Genomic DNA, 20340 nt, shown 5'->3' on the forward strand with positions numbered 1-20340 from the left:
GTGTTGACAGTCAACACCAACCAACGGCGCTCTTCCGGTGTCCAGCAGCGTAGTAGTAGTCCGTTCCTGTTTTGTGTCCGGATAGAAACAGCTGCTCATGGGATCAGGTCCGCTTATTTAGCTCCGGAAGCAGGTAGCCTCTACTCTCTGCTAAATACCAAATTTGTATTATAATTTCACAAATATCGAAAGCGTAATTTGTCGGAATTAGTAAATATCTTTTGTTTACATATTTCCAAATCAGTGTTAAGATTTCCTTGTGGGCCTAATGTGGTGTGAAGGGTGTGTTTTTAGCCCACAAGCTAAACCAGCTAGTAGATTACAACAACAGCAAAGATTTTCCTCCCCTGTGTTTCAGTTTTTTTTGTAGTACCCTGACAGTGTGTATTTCTTTCTAGTGTCAGGACCTTGTAATAAATATTGTTTTGCACAGTGGGTGAGTGACGTCCTCGGCTCAGGATGGCTCACGGTGCCAGGAGAGATTCCCCGGAGCTCCCTGACTTCTCTCTGCTGAAGAGGCTGGCCAGAGATCAGCTCATCTACCTGCTGGAACAGGTAGGAAAAGAAAACCATTGTGTGTCTGCTTTATTTAGCTTGGCTAGCTGCCACCTGGTTCAAACTCTACACATGCTGCCAGTACTGTAACACAATGCATTGTGAGCTTTTTAAAAACACAACATTAACTCAACATACAGTTATTATCAGAAGCTAAAACATAAATACAATACATGTTTTTACACTGAGTTTGAATGGCCTGTGTGCTATGAGGAAGCAGCTGTTGTAAAAGCAGATGTTGCACGTCTGACCACGCCCCAAATATGATGTCACATCAGGTATAAGTCCAGTGGTTCCAGAGACCCCACTTTGACGTCACAAAGCTCTGGAGACTCCAGACATCTAAACACATACAGCTCTTGTCTTCAATCATGTCGGTGTTTTACTGCTGCAAGTACGACCACGTTTAGACTTTTTCGTGATTGTGGACAGAGGAAGAAAGGCTGCGGTGACATGTCTGCACATTGGATGACTGTGCAGGTTTCTTGTTCTGGCATTGGCTACGGCCCACAGTACCCTCTGTTTTTATTGGTCGGCGTGTGTGTTAGCTAGACGGCTGTTTTAACTTCCTGTACACTCACAGTTACCTGGGTCAGGGGTTCCCAGACTTTTCCCAGACTTGCGAAATAGCGATGCGAGAGCCCGGGGACCCCCTCTGTCCCTGAAAGGTTAAAGCATGTGAGGTTGTGCACAGCAGCACACACTAACACACTAATCCAAACACTGACATTAGAACAATACTAAAGAATACAGCAGCTTAAAATAATTATATTATTTCAGTGTGTGTGTTTGCATTTTCATTTACTAAAAGCAATAACAGATACTTACATTGTTTCAGTCATGTGCATACTTACATTTTTTACTTTAATTTCAGCACAAATCTCACTTAAGGACTATGGTTTTACTGTTAAATTGAACAACATTTTGTATCTGATGGGTAAAATATGTAATTTTAAGACATTTCAAATTTGTATTTGTTTTTGGAAGAAATGTCACAACCCTCCTCTCAGTGTTCCCCCGACCCCCACTTTGGGAACCACTGACCTAGGTGATGGACATTCAACACAATTATTTAGAGAAAACTTTGAAAAAAACTCAAATATCATCCAATCCCTACCTGCGTAACAGAGTATTTCTCTCTTTTCGATTCAACATGTGCCGTGCTTCACTCTTTGAATAAACGTCTTTACTTTGCAAAAGTAAAAAAAATGTGAATCTTGTTTTGTGGTGTGATCACTAAAGAAACATATAATGTGTGTTTTCTGTTTGACGGGGTTTGTCTTCACTCCTCCGTCTTCCTCGTCTTGTCTCACAGCTGCCGGGGAAGAAGGACCTCTTCATCGAGGCCGACTTGATGAGCCCGCTGGATCGTATTGCCAATGTGTCGACGCTAAAGGTGAACCTCATCCGCGCTCTCTCTCTTCTGACTCCTCAAACTGAGAAACTACAACAGACTGTAAATATTAAACTACACTAATTCTTTGTTTTCTTTCTTTACAGCAACATGAAGTCGACAAACTCTACAAAGTGGAATACAAACCTATTGTCAGCACCTCAGACCAGTGAGCCCCACACACACACACACACACACACACACACAGACACACACACACACACACACACACACCTGGTGTCACTGTATGACGATGTGTCATTGCTCTCTTTCAGGCTGTGCTTTCTGATCCGGCCGAGGATACAAACTGTGAAATGGATATGTGGTGAGAACAGATTTTTTTTGTTTCATGAAGGCTCAATAAAAGTTTTTTTTTTTTTTAAGATTTATTTTTGGCTTTTTGTGCCTTTAATGGAGAGATAGGACAGTGGATAGAGTCGGAAATCAGGGAGAGAGAGAGAGAGTGGGGAATGACATGCGGGAGAGAGGCCACAGGTGGGATGTGAACCCGGGCCGCCCACTTGAGACGACAGCCTCCATACATGGGGCGTGCGCACTAACCACTGCGCCACCAGCGCCCCAAAGGCTCAATAAAAGTTTTAACAGTCAAATATTCACTCAATCAATTAGACGTAATTTGGAAAGCAAATTTAAATCAACAAGAATCCAACACACAGCGCTTTACATCCCCACTATGCAGGATGTCATTAAACTGAAAGAAGGACAAAGATATCCGTCTCAGGATAGAGAACCAAGTGTTTGGTGCTCGCCCTCCATGTATGGAGGCTTTAATCCTCTAAGCAGGCAGCCTGGCTTCACATCTGACCTGTGGCTGCTTTCCCACATGACACATCCCGCTCTCTCTCTCTCTCCACTGTCCTGTCTCTTAATAAAGGCCCAAAAAGCCCCAAAATAAATCAACAACAGTGCCTTGCATAAGGGCACATCAGCACCTCTTCAGCTATCAGACCAATTTCCAGACTTGGTCCACACCGGGACTTAAACAGGCAACCATCCAGTTCCCAACCAAAGTCCCTACAGCTGCTCGTAACCCAGAATGATTTCATGTATGACCTTTGTTGTCATGTACATCCTTTATTTCCTGCGTTCTTTAAGAAGCCTACTTTATATCTAATGCTATATTCTTTGTTGTTTCAGATGTGGCCAATGCAGACAAGGCAGCAGGAAGACTTAGAAGATACAAGATCATCTTTACCCCTCAGAAGGTTTCGTCTCACTCTGCTGTTGTGTTCACGCTCTTTGCTTTGTTTTCTTTATCTCATCAATGACCTTCCTTCATTTGTTTGTCTTCCAGTTTTATGCGTGTGAGGCGGTGCTGGAGGAGCAGGGCATCTTTGGTGGTGAGCGTCTTTTACTTTTCTTCAGCAGTGGTTAGTGTTTGTTGGAAGAAAGGTTTTTTTTTTTTTGGTTTTTTTTTTTTTTTTTGTACTGTACTTGTTTTTATCTGCCAACAGATGTGACCACTGATGAATGGTCCTTCTACCTGCTTCCTCTGGATGATGACATCATCAGTCTGGAGCTGCCGGAGTTCTTCAGGGACAACTTCCTGGTAAGTAATAAACACAGCGTGAGTTTTGCTGCGTTCATGTGGTGTCGTACAAATCGGAAAAACACAAGTTTCCGAGTTGTAAAATGCACATGAACACCTGCTCAAGACGGAACGACTCGGAAACTCAGAAAAGAATTAGGTGCCCGACTTCATCATCACATAGGGGGCAAAATATGTTTTGTTAATGTTAACAATTTTTTTTTATTAAGACTTCAGACTCAGACTTTACTTTATTGTCACCAAGGGGAAATTCTTTTCCACTTCACAGTACAGTTATGGACAGCACGCAGACAGATAATAACAGATGGACAAAAACAACAAGATAACATGCATACAAATATATAGACAGAGTGGGACTGGGGTGTTTTTATTTTTGGCCTTTTGTTGAGGGCTGCTATGGCTGCAGGCACCAGGCTTTTGCCATATCGAGCCCTCCTGCACAACAGGGACCTGTACCTGCGACCAGAGGGCATAGTGGTGAAGTGGCAGTTGAGTGGGTGTGTGTTGTCCAGTGCTATTGTAAGTGCGATGTGTGAGATGGCCTTGAGATTGAGCTCTGACAGTGTGGGTGTGGGGAGACCAATTAATTTGGCAGCTATGTTTGTGACACGTGTGAGCTTGACCCGGTTTTTGACAGTGAGCATGTTAAAGTGTTAATTCACGTATTGCACATCAACTTTTTGCTCAAATATAACTTATAACAGTTACATACGTTGTTACAATATTCTGACTTTCCAAGCTGAAATCACTTGAACACACTGAAGCATTAGTCTGGTAGTTTGTGACTGTATGTCAACCCCGTGGTTGACTGGAGACCAGTCCATAGTGTGCCCCGCCTCTTGTTTAATGACAGCTGGGATTAGCTCCACCCCCCCAGCCACTCCTAACAGGATAGGCATATGGATAATGGATGGATGGATGAATCATTTTGTACACTCATCACTCAGGCAGGGGACCAGCGGTGGGTGAGGACAGCTGGCAGTGCCCTGCACCTCCTTCACTCTCTGTACGGCCCCTTCTCTAAAGTCTACGGGATCGGCCGATGTTCCAAGGTGCAGCATGACCCGAGACTAACACGCAGTTTAACCTTCAGATCCACCGTGTTGTGTTTGATGAAAATTTGAACTGCCGTTAACTGTGCAAACATTAGATGGCGTACGAGTCGTGGAGGGAGCAGGTCGAGGAGGGGGAGCAGACGGCTCGTCAGGCTGAAATAGGAAAAGTTTTCCTCATTGACAGAGGTGAGAAGCAGACCAGGACCCCCTCTTACGTGGGCCGTCATGCTGAACTGTGCCGTGTTTACTCTTTAACGTTGTCGTGGTCTCTGCAGATGTGGACTATGTCACGCCTCTGTGCTCGCAAGTCGTCTACGAAGGACTCGTGGACGATATATTTAGAATCAAATGTGGTGAGTGTCAAAGCATGGCAGAGGAAGGTTAACTGTGTCTTGTGTAATATTCTGCTTTTACAAACCCTGAATACATTCATTTTCATTTCATTTAACCAGGAAAATATTCTCGTTCAGATATCAGATCTATTTTTTTTCAAAGGAGTCTCGACCGTCTTTGTACATTCATATAGATTCAACAAAATATATTGGTGTCCCAGTCTGTGTATTCACATTGACGGCCTCGTGGGAGCTCCACATACACTTACACACACAGTCAGTGCTGCGCTCCCTCACAATATTTGTGCCTCAGTCTGAATGCCACAGGGACGTACATATCTAAACCGGGCTTACTGACACAGAACTGAAAAACAGAGAAATGGAAAAAATCTCTTACAGGCATGCTCATAGACTACGAGGCCTTGTTCCTGCACCTCAAAATCAAATCGTTGTTTTATCATCGATAACATCAGACAAATTCTTATTTAATATATATATATATAGAAAAAATATTTAGCTCATTTTAGAGATACTTTGATGCTGGATTGTTCTGTTAGTCGGTCTAATTTTGGCTTATTTCAGACTAATTTAAACATTTGAAGACATCACTTGTCCACTCATGAGTCTTATATTTCAACATCTTCCATCATCACAGATGTATCATAGAATCACTGCTAAAGCCATTTGGGGTAATACTCCCAGCTCCAGCTTAGACTGGGTTGTTTTATTGTAGAACTAAACTTCCTCTGATTGTAGATTTCTTTGTGCACATTCTTGTGTCGACGTGTCGTCTGATCACGGCATCTGTCATGCAGGATGTGTGGAGTTTGGCCCCGATGTCACGTCCTCGGACAAAAGCATCAAAGTCATGTTGAACTCTCAGGACAGGGTGAGTGTGGCTGACGTTAGAGAGGGAAGTCCTCTGCTGCTGGACTCTCGGGGACGATCCCGTTTAAACTCTCTGCTGTCTCCTAGGTCTTCAACGAAATCAGGAACGAGCATTTCTCCAACGTCTTTGGTTTTCTGAGTCAGAAAGCCAAAAACCTCCAGACTGCATATGACGTGAGTGAACGTTGCTCACCCTCATCGATCACTGTTACCATGGTTACCTAAAATGTTTACACTTTTCTCCTTTATTATTAATCCTGCAGAAGCGTCGGGGCATGGACATAAAGCAGATGAAGACGTTTGTGTCCGAGGAACTGAAAGGGTTAAAACAGGAACATCGATTACTTAGCCTGCGTGAGTTTTTAGATCAGGACTTTATTCTGTAAATCACAGTGATCGTCACATATCTCCGGTTAAAGCTGCGTTATTGACGAGCACGTTCTCTTTCAGACATCAGTGCCAGTGAGTCGATCATGAAGAAGAAAACCAAGCAGGATTTTCAGGAGTTTCTGAAGACTGAACACTGTGAGAATCGTTTATTTCATCCTCTGATTCAGATGTTTGTGAGTTTTTATATCGTATATTTTTTATACCAACGCTTGATGTGTTGTTTTCTGTTTCAGCTTTACTTGAAGGATTTGAAATCCGTGAATGTATTTATTTCATAGAGGAGCACATCAACAGACAGGTCAGTGACGGAAACATTTCAATCAGGGCTGTCGAACGATTACATTTCTTAATCGCTAAATTGCAGAAGATAATCACACATTTGTGAATCGCATGTTTGAAATAAATTCCATTATATTACCAAGGCCAACAGGGTACCCCGTGCACCATCTGTATACGCTCTCAGGTGTGCACGGTTGCAGGAACATATCATGAAATTATAAATCAAAAATTACCAACCATGCCTTTAATTAATCGTGATTAACTAGTTCATGCTGACAGCCCTCATTTCAATTTTTTTAAAGGTCTCCATGATAGAGAGTCTGAGGCTGCTTTGTCTTTTGTCCATCACAGAAAACGGTGAGTCGTCTTTTTCAATAGACAGAAATGCAGAAGATTCTCCTGCTGAAGTAATAACTGTGAGATGTGTTTGTTTCCTCTCTCTCACAGGTCTACTGCCAAAAGATTACCGGTCATTAAAAGCACAATATCTACAGGTGTGTGCAGTTCCCAAACAAACTGATTTATGGAAGCCACATAGAGACTGAAAAAAGCTTTTTGTGTCAGGATCTGCACTTCGAATCCGACTTTAAACTTTTAGCATTTTATGGAAACATAACAGTGGAAATTATTTTAGCGAGTTTATTGTTAGTGTCACACGTTCAATTTTCTTATATTTGTGTGTGTGTTGCTTTGAATAAATGCGTCTGCTCAATGAGAATGATCGGATTTCAGTGTGGGTCCAAGTTGTGAAGCTGCTGGTCTAATGTTTTTTTTTTTGCTTAACCTCATCAGAGCTATGGAGTAGACCACCTGCTCACATTCACCAACCTGAGGCAGCTCGGGCTGCTGGTGGAGCAGCAGCCGGGAGAGACGCTGACCGTGATGGAGAGCAAAGTGGGGAAACTCGTTAACGACAAGACTGCAGGTTAAAAAAAAAAAAAACCTTTTCTATATCAGAATCACTTCTGTTTGCATGTCCTGATGTATTGTTTTTGAGAATTCTACAGACGGAATACTTTTGTCTTTTCTGCTTGATTTATTCTTCCAGGAAAGTTGACTGACGCCTTCTCTTCTCTCGCTAAGAAGAGCAATTTCAGAGCCCTGAGCCGAAGGCTAAATTTGGTAAATTAGCTTCTTTCATGTTCTTCCTTTCTTCCAAAAGGCATTTGTCCTCATGTCAGTGTGTTTTTTGTGTGTTCTTGCCTTGCTGAAAGTTCAGTATTTTAATGAGAATATCACAATTTATTGTGTAAAGGTGCCAAAGACTGATGAAGAATACGACCTGCGCGTCCCCAGAGACATGGCTTACATTTTCAGCGGTGCCTACGTCCCCCTGAGCTGCAAACTCATCGAGCAGGTGATTAAAACCAGCTGTTTTTGTACATTTCACAGCATCTGACTGGTTGTCTGTATCATGAATAAATAAGACACCACATGATACAGTTCTTTGTCCTGCTCCGGTCAACTGCAGGTGCTGGAGCGAGACGGTTGGACGGGGCTTGAAGAAGTAACCCGGCTGCTAAACGGGCATGAATTTGCCGTCACAGGTAAAGACATGATTTGAAGCTCTCGAGTTTCACTGAATGTTTACATGCTTAGGAATATCAGGGTGAATTATTTCTGTAGAAAACATGTATCTTACACTCAAAGGGAAAAACACATCTGTCTTTTGTAATCACCTTAAGGCCCTGACACACCCAGCAGACGGCAAAGAACTAGTAGCCTTCAGCCTTTAAATAGCCGTGGAGAAAGGCAGTGTCTCTGCCATGTGTATGTGTTAATGGCTTTCTTTTTGGCTTTTTACTTGTGTGAATTACATAACAAAGGCTTCAGACAGGAGAGCGCTGTGATAGCAGACAGGCAGGGTGAAAGAAAAGATCCCAACACCAGGGATTCATCTTCCTACTCAAATGATGAATTTCTTCAATCTTTATTTGTATAAGACGACACAAGGAACCAGGAACCAGCAGGGTAGTCACAATCCCCCCCCCCCCCCCTTAAAGACGTGGGTCCAAGGGACACCACAAAATTAACTAAATGAAGGATATTTATTGTACCAACATAAATACAGCTTCATCACAAGCATGAATCCACACAAAACACAGGGACATTTCTTGAAAACTGCTGCATTTTTTTATATACAACCAAAGATTCAGTTCCTCTCAAAGCATCGCATCAGTTTATCAGGACAGATCATCTGTCACACAACAGTGCCCAAAGTAAGGCTGAGCCAGAAACGTACAACCTGTGCCTGAACCCATTAACATAATCAATAAGGTTTTTGGGTGGATCACTGCTCTTAAAATTATCTGACAACTCATTTGGACTGAACCCAGTGCTTTGATAGGGACAAACAGGGGGGATCCATAGAGGCAGGGTGTCCTCCACTAACGATCCAGAGGAACCTACGAGAGCTCACCATCTGGCTTAATTCTGAAACAATCACAAAATGAACTACGTTAACTCAAATTTTTATTATTTTATTTACAGAAATCAGGTCGTTCGAGTGGCTCCACTGTGTTTTCTTTTTTGTTTCTTGACTGTTTCAAAAGACGTTTTTATCTCTCATCAGGCAGCAACGGAGCCGATTCAAGAGCAAAGAGCGACGCTCAGCGCATCATCCTCGTCATGTTCCTCGGCGGCTGCACCTTCTCAGAGATTTCAGCCCTACGCTTCCTCGGCAGAGAGAAAGGTACAACATGGTCTGAACTGTCTTCTGTCCTGACTTGTTACCAGGTGTAGTAGTAGTAGATATTGGATTGGAGAGTATGACCTTGTATTCCTGCGCTTCCAGTACATGAGGATGGTCCATTTAGATCACAGAAGGAAAATGTTTTCCCCATGTCAACAAAACATGAAAAACATTCATATGAAATTAAGATTTGTCCCTTTTTTATGGTATGGAGATAAAGATAACCCTGCTTACGTCTACACTCGATGTGTTGTAAAGAATGTTTATTATTTTATTTTTATTTTTTTTATTATTTCCCATGACATCACCAGAAAAAAACAAAAACTATCGACCCGTTTAGTTGAACTTTAAGATAAATTGACCAATGCTTTCTATTTTAACATTACATCAGTACTTTAATAAACATTATTGCTCCTTTTTTCCAGGTTATAAATTCATCGTGGTAACAACAGCGATCACAAACAGTTCAAGACTCATCGAGTCTCTGCTGGACAACCATGTATGAAGCGTGTCGGCCATTAAAGATGGACAGATACTGAGACATTCCTGCAGACACTTGTCATGCATTCCCTGCAGTGCTGACATTACAGCTGGATATACAGTATTCACTAACGCCCTGTGTCTGACATTAAAAGAACTCTTAAGATGTATAAAGTGAATAAATGTTTTTAACTCGACTCTGGCTGATTCTCCTTCTCTTTATCTTAGTCACCTGTGATTCAGTGTCCAGTCTATAATGATTTTATTTCTGTTCTTTATTCAGCATCAAACATTTAAACTGTCGGACATTTCACAAATTACTTCAAGCTGCTTATTTATATGATATAATCAAAATAACCAAACTAACAACCAAACTGATTCAAAAATATATGATAACTTGAAAAAAATGTTGTGTAATTTTTGTTTACTTCAACTTGTTTTGTCTGATGTAAAGTGCTTTATAAATAAAATGTGGTATTATCATAATTTTTAAATAAAACGTGTGTAAAACTCAAGTTTTTCAGAGAGTCCCAAGGCACTTATTTTTTCCACATTTTTCAAATACTAAAGATTTTTAAGTACAACAAAATTTGTGTTAACTTTAAACTAAATTTGTGTATAAAGAATTTACATTTAATCTAAATATTCTCTCAAAAAAAATCACGATTAACAAAAGTGTCATTGTTGTTGCGTCACCACGCCCTGCATGAAACTGGCGTCTGTTTCATTCTCGGGTTGTTTTTTTCGAGGGGCGGGGCTGCTCTTGTGATTGGCTGTTAAAGCTTCGGGTGGGCGGTGTCGAAGCGCGGCTGTAGAAGGAGCCAATCAGAGAGCGGAACGCCGCTGCACGCGTATTTTGAACTGTCGGGTAGCAACGGACTGGACTGGACTCAAGAGCGAGGGGGCAACGCGGCGCTTGTCTTTTTATTTGACAAGTTTAAGTTGTTTTAAACTGTTCACGAAGTCTGCAAACAAGTCTGGACTATACAATGAGGCGGAGGTAAGATTAAAACGTATTTCAAACGTACGTATGCCCCCAGAAAATACTTTAAATGTACTTACTTAACGCAAGCTTATCCTCGCAGTAGCGGTTAGCTCGAACATAATAGTGAATTTGGTTTACTGTAGAAGTTGTACACGGTACAGTTGAATTAGTTTATTGGTTTTATATGGGGGGGTGTCTCTGTGTTTCTCTAGCGAGGTGCTCGCAGCAGAGTCGGTGTCCTGCTTAAATAAAGCGCTGATCCACCTGAAGGACATTTGGGAGGAGATCGGTATCCCAGAAGACCAGAGACTGCAGAGGACTAATGTAGTCAAGAACCACATTAAGGTGAGACATCAACCATTTCATTGCTGGCGTGTGATAGTTAAGAGGAGGTTAACACTTGACCTGCGTTATAAACAGGTTTCGACAGAAGAGGAGGGTGAGTGGGGGGGTTTTAGAAGAAACAGGTCAGTCCAGGGTCAAACTAGAGACCATATATTACACATTACCCATACTGCACAAGATCTTTCAAAACACAGCAAAAACACTTGTCACTGTATTTCTTGTCCACTAACTGAAACGTGTGGATCATCCATCAGTTTAAAACAAAGTGCACAAATGTGTTTTTGCATTCCCCCCCCCCCCCCCATGGATTATCAAGGCAGTACGATATGAAAAGGCAGATCAATTTATTATTCGATGGAAGTCTTATCTCCGGCAGAATCCAAAGAAAGTACCAGAGCACACTAAAAGCTAAAGGCAAATGTATTTTGGTGCCAAAAAAAGCTGATATCTGACTTATCTTGGGCATGCAGGCATCAAAATTAAAAGAATACATTTGAACACCTTTAGTTTATTGTCATTGCACATAGTTCAAAACAAGAGGGGAATTCATCACATTCAGCAACACCCTCACATCCATAAACGTTTTTAAAAGTCATTGACAGAGGCAGATAAAAAACAAGCTTTTAAGAAAATAAATCTAGGGCAGTGTTGTTGAAAACTCTGCACCTCTGTGTAATAATGCATGTTACAGGGATAAAGACAAAAAATGCATATATATTGCACATGAGACACTTTTAGAAAAATACAATATTGCACATTAAATATGTAAAGCGTGGTTATTTGTACATTGTTACTGCGCCATAAAATATTGGCACACATGCTGTGTTAAATGTAAGTTTTGTTGGGGGGGGGGGGGGGTGTTCTTGTCAGTGATGGCTCTAGGGTAGAAACTGTGTTTAAACCTTGATGTCTGGGTCTTAAGGGAATGAAGGATAAAGACAGAAAAAGTCATACCGTTGCTATTTACAAAAGTGTTTTCCCTCAAGACAAAAACAACAACAGTATATTGGTTTATATTTGACAAGAAAGCTTCCTATGCAAACAAGTGGAAGAAAAACTCGTAATGTTATGCAACAAGGCCCTTTATGGTCTTATGATCTTTCTGAAGGGTTAGCAAACAGCTGTAGTGTGCATTAAAAACCTAGGACAGGTGCTAGGTTGTTGGTTGTTGTGTTTTTAGTGGGAGGCTACAGCAGCTAAGCTGCAAAAAGGACAGATTTAAAAATACTTTTTTACCTACTGCAATTGCACTTTATAACGACTCCCCTTTAAGTAAGGACAGAAGACATTTAAACTTTTAAACTTTAGCCTGAGTTGCATATATCATGTATCAAACTGTAAATTGTGGGCTCATGTTTTTTTGTATGGGTGAGATATGTATGTATATATGTGTTGTGTTGTGTGTTTGTATGTATGCTGGCTGCTGGAACACCTAAATTTCCCTGCTGGGATGAATAAAGTATATCTTATCTTATCTTTTATCTTATAAGAAATCTGTTTCTCCATGTTTTCATATGTGAAGAAGGGACTGTCAGCAGATTGAGACACTGGATATTGATTCTTAAATCAACACACAACCATCTGCAGAATGTTTATTTTTTTCTTCTGTTTATTCACTAGAACTTGTTGGAAATGATGGTCAAAGAAGAGGAGTCTCTGAAAAACAGGCTGATGAGCAGCATTGAAACATGCAGGGCAGAAATGGAGAAGCTTTGTCTGGAACTTCAGCTGCCATTGTTTGAGGTAACAAAACCTTTTACATCTACCTGTTATTGTTAATCCAATAATAAAGTAGTCATTGTTTGGTTGATCATGAAAAATAAACATTATTTATTTATAAAATAAACATCTTGTTGTTATCTCCTCTGTATGTTCAGGAGGAGAGTGGTATCAGCATGCTCCAGCAGGAGAAAAACATCCGCACACAGGTGGATGCTCTGACGAAGGAGAAGACTCAGCGGATGCAGCAGCTGAAGCTTCTTCTGGAGCAGGACCAGGACCTGTGCGACATCCTGTGCTCCATGTCTTACGGCATCGCTCCCGACTCCGTCCCCTCCCCGGAACAGCTGGAGAGCTTCCGGCAGCACATCGCCAACCAGAACGAAGAGAAGGTGAGAGGGGTCATCTGCTTTGTTTGGTTGATGCGGTGTCAACCCTCCTTTCATCTTTGGACCCCTTTTAAAGCTGCTTAGAAAAGATCAAAATGCACACAGGGTATTTTATATCAGAAGTCTCGTTAAATGGCTCTTAAGGTCATAGTTTCTCTTGCTGGTTGACATGCTTCTACTTGAAACATGACATTTGAGAATAGATATTAAAAGCAAAGTGTTTGCCACATGTCCCTGAGCTGTTAACATACTCTCCTCTCCTAAATCATAATATTAGGGACACTTGGGATGTATCATATCACTTCAAGAAATTGAGAAAGTGTAAAGGAAAAGCCTGAAGGTCACTGGATAAAAGTATTGGCAAGACTACCCCCAAATCATGAACTGAAAATTTGTTTTGACATCTCTTTGTTTTTCAGATATTTTACCAAAAGTAAAACACAAGAAAATATGTTTATCTGGCATTTAACTATGAATAGCAGCATCGCATAACTTTTCTTGTCTCTCGTAAACCTCTAATCCATACCTGTGTGTGTTTCAGGCGAGGCGGTATGCTGAGTTCACAGACATCAAAAGGCAGATCATCCTGCACATGGAGCAGCTGGACCACATCCCTGAGACCAGCTTTGAGAAGGACGTGGTCTGTGAGGACGAGGACTCTTTTTGCCTCTCCAGAGACAATATCACATCCCTCAAACTGCTTCTCTGCCAGGTGAGAGTTTTAAAACAGTGCTGGATTTATAATCAGGCTTTCATGTTGACTGCCTGATGTTTAACCTCTTTAATAAAGTCCAGTGAAATATGTGAACTGAGGGATCCCTCACCGGTACGTCTTTAATTACAGCCTGACTAACTGTTGCATGGTCACAGTTAATGCAGGAGTTGTTGGTGACTGATGTGTCTCTGTCCCTCTTGCAGCTGGAGGAGCGTAAAGCAGAGAACGAGGCGATGTGTGAGAGTCACAGGGAGAAGATCCAGCAGCTGTGGGACAGACTGCAGGTGCCGCAGGAGGAGAGGGAGGCCTTCAACGAACACATGGTCACATCCAGGAAGAGGAACTTGGAAGCGGTGAGAAGTTACAAGTGTCCTGAGCCACCGACTCGACGCTACATTTATTTTTATGACAGTCCATTCTGTGGCTTCTGGTTCTTCAGTTTACACTTTACTCTTCCTCCTCAGTTGCGAGCAGAGGTCCAGCGTCTAGAGGAGCTCAAACTCCTAAACATCCGAAATGTCACAGAAGCCATCCGCTCTGAGATCGCTGTGTTCTGGGACAGGTGCTTCCTCAGCATCGACCAGCGGCAGGATTTTGCACCATATTTTAGCGGTAGGTTCTCTTGCTTTACATTTAAAATGGTTTCATTCAAAAGAATATTGGACTTTATCAAAGTGCTCTGACTGTTTCAGAGGACTTCACTGAAGAGCTGCTGAGCGTGCACGATGCTGAGATCCAGCGCTTGAAGAAGCATTACGAGGACCACAGAGAGCTTTTTGAGGGGGTTCACCAATGGGAGGACAGCTGGAGACTCTTCCTGGAGCTGGAGGTGAGCACACCGACTCTGGACTTGATTTATGAAGGACTCTGCATGGACATTGTTACGCCCCTATGGGGCTAACAACAATACACAAATAAACCCAGTAAAATACTTAAAACACCTTAACCAAGTCAAAGTCAAGGGATTTATTACTAACATGACAAACCCAACAGACAATCCCTGACTGAGAGGCACAGCAGTCCCAACTCCACCTGGGCAAACAGCACAGGGAAACATACAGCTGCAACAGATATGAACCTCTGATCAGCAAAGGTGTTCTGTCTTGAATGTAATGAATTGTGGGTGATATAAATTAGTAAAGTCTGAACCTAAAGAAGACTGCAGTAAGTCGCAGGAGGCCCATTGGGGACCACCTGTAATTTAGGGGTTCTGGAAGCTCTCAGAACTTTCATACAAAAGGGGAATGTAATCTTTATTTTTTTGTGTTTCGCCTGCTCCTCCTTGTTTCTCATTCTCAGAAAAAAGCCACAGATCCGACAAGATTCGCAAACAGAGGAGGGAATCTTCTCAAAGAGGAGAAGCAGAGGTCTGAGCTGCACAAAAGTCTGCCCAAGGTAAAAATGTGGACGTAGATTATTTTTTTGTCTAAACATGAAATATCTTTTACGTCACAGTAACTCATTTCTGAGTGTCTTTGTTGTTGTTGTTGTTGTTTTAAGCTTGAGAAAAAACTAAAAGCCGAGATCGACGCATGGGAAAGGGAACAGGGTCAGGAGTTCCTGGTCAGCGGGCAGAAGTTCCTGCAGTACGTGGAGGAGCAGTGGGAGCTGCACCGAATCGAGAAAGAGAAGGAGAAACAAGAAAGGGTAAACAAATCCCCCTTATTGCGTAGTGGGCTACACCTGTATGTTTAGTGGAAAATGTGTTGACACGTCTCTTTGACAAACTCCTGACAGCATCTGAAGAAGAGCAAACAGACTGAGGTGGACATGCTATATGGAACAGCTGTACGCACCCCCACCAAACGCAGATTCCTCGGCACCACCACTCCAAACAAAACACGCAAGGTAAACCAAGTTTGTGGCTCACGTTTATACTACTGGTACTATCAATTCTTTAAGACTAATTGAATTCTGTTAGGTCGCCTGGCTCTGTGGGCACTAACCCCCTCCCTCCCTCCCTCTGCCTCTTTTATCAGTTTAATGCAACTGCCAGCATCTCTAGTGCCACCTCTAACAGCACCATGCGCTCTGCTTTTGGTGGAACTGTCTGTCGCTCGCCTGTGCCCCGCCCACCGCTCTCGGCAAACAAGGTTGGTCAAAGAACTACAAACATAATGGAGAAGTATTTATTTAACAGGGTTTTGTTTGACAGTGCTTATGAACCAAAACAAATATACTTAAAATGCTTTTACCTGAGTCAAGGTACTTCTCTCAGTCTTCCTTCTAATTTGGCGCTGGAATATAACCATTTGTATGCGTGGTATTAACACCTGTTGCACCTCGTTTTGCAATGTATAACACAGAGGAGGCATGGTGGGGTAAAGTGGCTCTGTCCCTGATCCTCCGTCTGAAGTAGTGACAGAGCATCATAGGGGGAGACGGTGGTAATGTGTAACATCAGAGCCATCTGTGGATCAGCAGTGTGTGTGCGTGTGTGAAGCTCCTGCCTGAAATCACACCAGGGAGACCGATCTCACACGGTTTCTGATGCAATGTTTAAGTTCTTGGTTGAGGGATCACAATCTCTGTATGGCTGTTGGTACACAAACTTTTCCACACTTTCTAAATGTGACCTTTTAAACGTGTGTCATACTCCTTACCCGTTGATTGTTTCAGGCTTAGAGTGGGGTGGACTTGTTCCTTCTGCGTCTTTATTCAGCTGTTTTAATCATCCTTATCTTCGGGTCTGTTTTTTTTAGAGGTATGGACTCCTGGTGAAAACCTTAAAAAACACCGAAGGGTCAGTAAAGGGGGCTCTGTGAAGTTTGTATCTGCCGTGTTGTTGCTCCTGCATTGATCTGTGAACACTGATTGTTACTTTACGTTCCCTGAGATGTCTAGGGGATGAGAGGAGTGACAATGAAAATCATGAATGAAGAAAAAAGATGCCAAACTTTTTAAATCTATCAAACACAACTCAAGAGAAGCCAAACATTGACTCAATTTAAACACCAACACAAAACTCAGATTAACAGGAGGAACTATGACGACGTCAGACAAGTAACTTCCACACAATCACTGCACGACCCACTAGTGACTGCTCTCACCTCTCCTGCTTTTTATGCTGAGGACGTTTTGATTAATAGTTGGTATCAGCTGAGCTCAATCACCAGCTGCAGTAGGGACTCAAGACGGTACCAACCTGCAGTGCCACAGAGAGAGAGAGAGAGAGAGAGAAACAAAACACACACAGCATTACATCATGTAACACTGGTACAGCAACAACTAAACAACAACCAATAGTGCAGATATAATTGATGGACAAAATGAAAGTTGACTCGTGATCTCCTCCATTCATTGACTGACTGCTGTTTTCTGACGTTAGAGAAGTGATTGTTTGCTCCACTTGTCTGATGTTATTCTCTCCTTCTGTGCGCCCTCCAGGTTCCAGCGGTGCGGACGCCCGGTAGCAGTAGACCCCCCAACCCACGACTGCAGGGCTGTAACAAGGAGAACGAGGTCCGGTCGAAGGGGACCCCTCTGAGTGGTGGGTTGCTGAACTCCGCTAGTCCACAGCCTAACTTCAGCATAACCTCTGTTGCCAGCACATATTCTGAATTTGTGGTAATTTAATTTTTTGGCTCTAATTAATTCTCTCTGCATGGTTTTCCTCATTCATGTGCAGTTCGACTCTTAAAATGATTGTTTAATTATCAGACGATGATGAAGCATGTTAATGATGTACATTTATATTATAGAGGGACTTGGTCAACACTGAATCTGTTCAGTCAAGGTGTGTTTGGAATCCTTAAAGCTAAGTGTTAATGCCACTAATCCTGTGATGACTTGCAGTTATTGCATGCCTCTAATCAAAGGGGGAAATTACCCTTCAAGAAAAGGTGATGTTTAAACTTGAACACAGTCGCTTTGTAAGGCCCTGTGTCCACCTAGCGTTTTTTTTCTGAGCTGCAGCGGTTTATTTTCAATTGTTTTCAGTGAGTTCGACGCAGCAGGCGCTGTTGACATCTCCGGCGCTCTTTTCCAAATGTATGATATTCCCTGTAGTTTTGCCGCCTACAGATCGTGTCTTGTACCCACATCCTCTTTGCTCCGTGTCCGATCTCAAATTTAAAACATGCTGTTAAAAGAAACGGAGCCGTGTCAGTCATAAAGCGGCCGTTGTCAACAGACTGTTGTCATAGAGACAGGACGGACGTGCAGTGCATTTCTTCTCAGTGCAAAAACGCTTCATGCAAGTGGTCTGTAGCGTACAGCCAGCTCTTTTCTGCCCGGAAAAAACCCAAGTAGACACGAGGCCTAAGACTTCAGAAAGCATTCTGGTTAATGTAAGAATCATTCCAGCCATGTTTCAGCTCAGTTCTTTTATTTCAGTCAGTTATCGCTTATTTTTGCAATTTTACTTTCAACATATTTTCAAGCAAACCAAATCTAATCCAGTGTCGTTTCTCGTCATAAATTGCGGAGGGTCTTGACACAGAATCTTCAATTTAATGCATCACCATGATTCACAAACCATCATTTAAAAAAAAACAAAAACATAATCAGGTCAACAGAGATGTTGAACACAAAATCTCTCTCATTTAAATGCTCTACATTTTAAGGTTTCTGGTGCAGTTCCATTCAGTGAATGTAAAATAAAAATGTGGACCTTTTCCTGCACTGTCATGACTTTTCAGGAATTGGTGCAAAGAGTTCTTTACAGACATTTTGCAGTGAAGACATGGTTTGTATAAAGGAAGACAGTTCAGGGTCAAGAAAAATGTGCAAACCAAAACTGAGTAGCCCTTCACATCAGGATAGTTTCTACAGTTTGACCCATAAAAATGAATATTTCCTCTCTTTATGTCACAGTTTAAACATTTTGAGTCGTCCTTTTCTCTCTAATGACACTAACAGCTTTCAGAGTGGCTCAATTCATGGCAATAAAAAGTGTGCCTGTTTGTATGCTTCTTTGAGTCGCCTGCTCCTCCTGGTTGTCAAACTTTCACGAGAGGAATCGACTTTAATGTCTGCTCTTTTTGGTTCTATAGCGAGACCTGTCCAAAGCCTCCAACACCAAGATCCAGCACGACGTCCTGAACTCCACCAGCACCAACCTCTGACCTCCCCGCTCACATCGTCGCCCTTTCAATGAAGTTCTGATTCCTTCCCATGTGGATATCTGCTACCTGCTTTTAAATGTAAATGAAGGTGATAATATATTAAGTGTTGAGTCAGTGGTGAACACTTTGAACAGCTGTTATATAAATGAGACTTTGCGCTGTCCATCACTGTGTGTATGAGGATAACATGTCTGTAACTAACACTACTGTTACAGATGGAGGTAACCTGTGACCTCCAGTGCTTCTAACGAGCCTATCATTGAGAGCACCTCCTTTTATAGAGCAGCCAGGCTGATGAGCACAGACTGGGTGCTCTCAATGATAGGTTCGTTAGAAGCACTGGAGGTCACAGGCTACCTCCATCTGTAACACTGCTTTGGCTCTCTAGATGTATAAAGAGGCAGTAAATGTCTGCATCGATTAGTGCACATTTAAACGAAAGAAAGTTAAAGAATCGTCTCTTTCTGAATTTATGCAATCTGGGGTTACAGGCCAAATGTATTATGAATACTACTTATGCACTTTTTTAGTTAGAACATATTTTTGCAAAGCACACTCACTGTCATCCAACTCTGTTTTTATATTTGTATGTATGCTGTAAATATTTCTGTCTCCACTCCTTCTCTTCATAGGACTGTTTGACAATAAGCTAGTTGTTTAAACAGACATGTCATGTATAGGTGCTGCGCTATAGTTTGAATATAGTTCAATCATTTGGATTCAATACACTATTGTGACTGATTTGAAAAAAGCTTGTCAAAATGCATTAAATGTTTTTTCACTTTAAAATAAATAACTGAAATGTGTTTTTATTGGATCCTCTATTTACACTTTTAATAGTTTTTACGCATCAGATAGAAAACATGAATTTATGATAACATCACTGATATTCCAGTTTGTCTTTCCTTTTCTGCGTCTGTCTCATTCAGGAGCTTTTTTTCCAACCAGTCAATTTATTTAACTCCTGCTTAATTTCTTTCAACACAAAGCCTGACACTCTGACGTGATCAAATACTTCCCTATCCTACCTATGGACTTGTTTTAGTTTTTACACCCAGCAGAGTCAAAGCTGGGAATTTAGAAATGGAGAGGTCACTAGATTTAAAAGTCACTTATGATGCAAAATCCACGTCACCATGTTTTTCTAACACTAATATGTGTCCCTATCTGTCTACAAAAACACTCCAGTTATTCAGTTATTAGAAAAGTCCATTCTCTCCTTTTGCCTGCTCCACTTTTCAGAAAATGTGTGCTCAAACAGACTGTTTGGCGATTTTCCCTTCATGACGTCACAAAGGGCAGTAACCCCTCCCCCAGGTGGGTGACACTCCCACAGCTAGGTGTTTGTTCTGCCCTCTGAGTCTGCCTTCTCACCATAAACAATAGGACATAGAGCGAGAAAGCCAGAGACACTGAAGCCCTTCCAGAGAGGGGGCGTGGTCAGACACAGCTCATTTACATATTTAAAGGTACAGACACAGAAACAG

The 20340-nt window shown here is 41.9% G+C and overlaps 2 protein-coding genes across 7 annotated transcripts; both read left to right on the forward strand.

Annotated features, from left to right (window-relative positions):
• vps33b (VPS33B late endosome and lysosome associated) lies at positions 1-9831 on the forward strand. Its single transcript, XM_061052961.1, has 24 exons — positions 1-133; positions 434-555; positions 1871-1951; positions 2056-2117; positions 2224-2273; positions 3107-3174; positions 3264-3309; positions 3424-3518; positions 4466-4570; positions 4669-4759; positions 4849-4926; positions 5721-5794; positions 5881-5967; positions 6057-6147; positions 6244-6318; positions 6417-6481; positions 6765-6819; positions 6910-6956; positions 7255-7387; positions 7511-7584; positions 7718-7819; positions 7934-8009; positions 9035-9154; positions 9580-9831. The coding sequence occupies exons 2-24, from the start codon at positions 460-462 to the stop codon at positions 9657-9659; spliced, it is 1851 nt and encodes a 616-aa protein (XP_060908944.1). The 5' UTR covers positions 1-133; positions 434-459; the 3' UTR covers positions 9660-9831.
• A 650-nt stretch (positions 9832-10481) lies between these two features.
• On the forward strand, positions 10482-19659 carry prc1b (protein regulator of cytokinesis 1b). Of its 6 annotated transcripts, none has more exons than XM_061052974.1 (15): positions 10482-10634; positions 10832-10964; positions 12585-12707; positions 12842-13075; positions 13614-13784; positions 13991-14140; positions 14252-14399; positions 14480-14616; positions 15087-15182; positions 15288-15434; positions 15525-15635; positions 15767-15880; positions 17175-17354; positions 17489-17523; positions 18782-19659. In XM_061052974.1, exons 1-15 carry the CDS (start codon positions 10624-10626, stop codon positions 18828-18830), a joined length of 1839 nt encoding a protein of 612 aa, XP_060908957.1. In that variant the 5' UTR covers positions 10482-10623; the 3' UTR covers positions 18831-19659. The 6 variants fall into 6 exon arrangements, with proteins under 6 accessions (XP_060908957.1, XP_060909277.1, XP_060909019.1 ...); XM_061053294.1 differs by having other exon boundaries at positions 17175-17277; XM_061053036.1 differs by lacking the exon at positions 17489-17523.
• Positions 19660-20340: the final 681 nt, after the last annotated feature.

This window comes from Labrus mixtus, chromosome 1, assembly GCF_963584025.1.
Source record: "Labrus mixtus chromosome 1, fLabMix1.1, whole genome shotgun sequence".
NCBI lineage: Eukaryota > Metazoa > Chordata > Actinopteri > Labriformes > Labridae > Labrus > Labrus mixtus.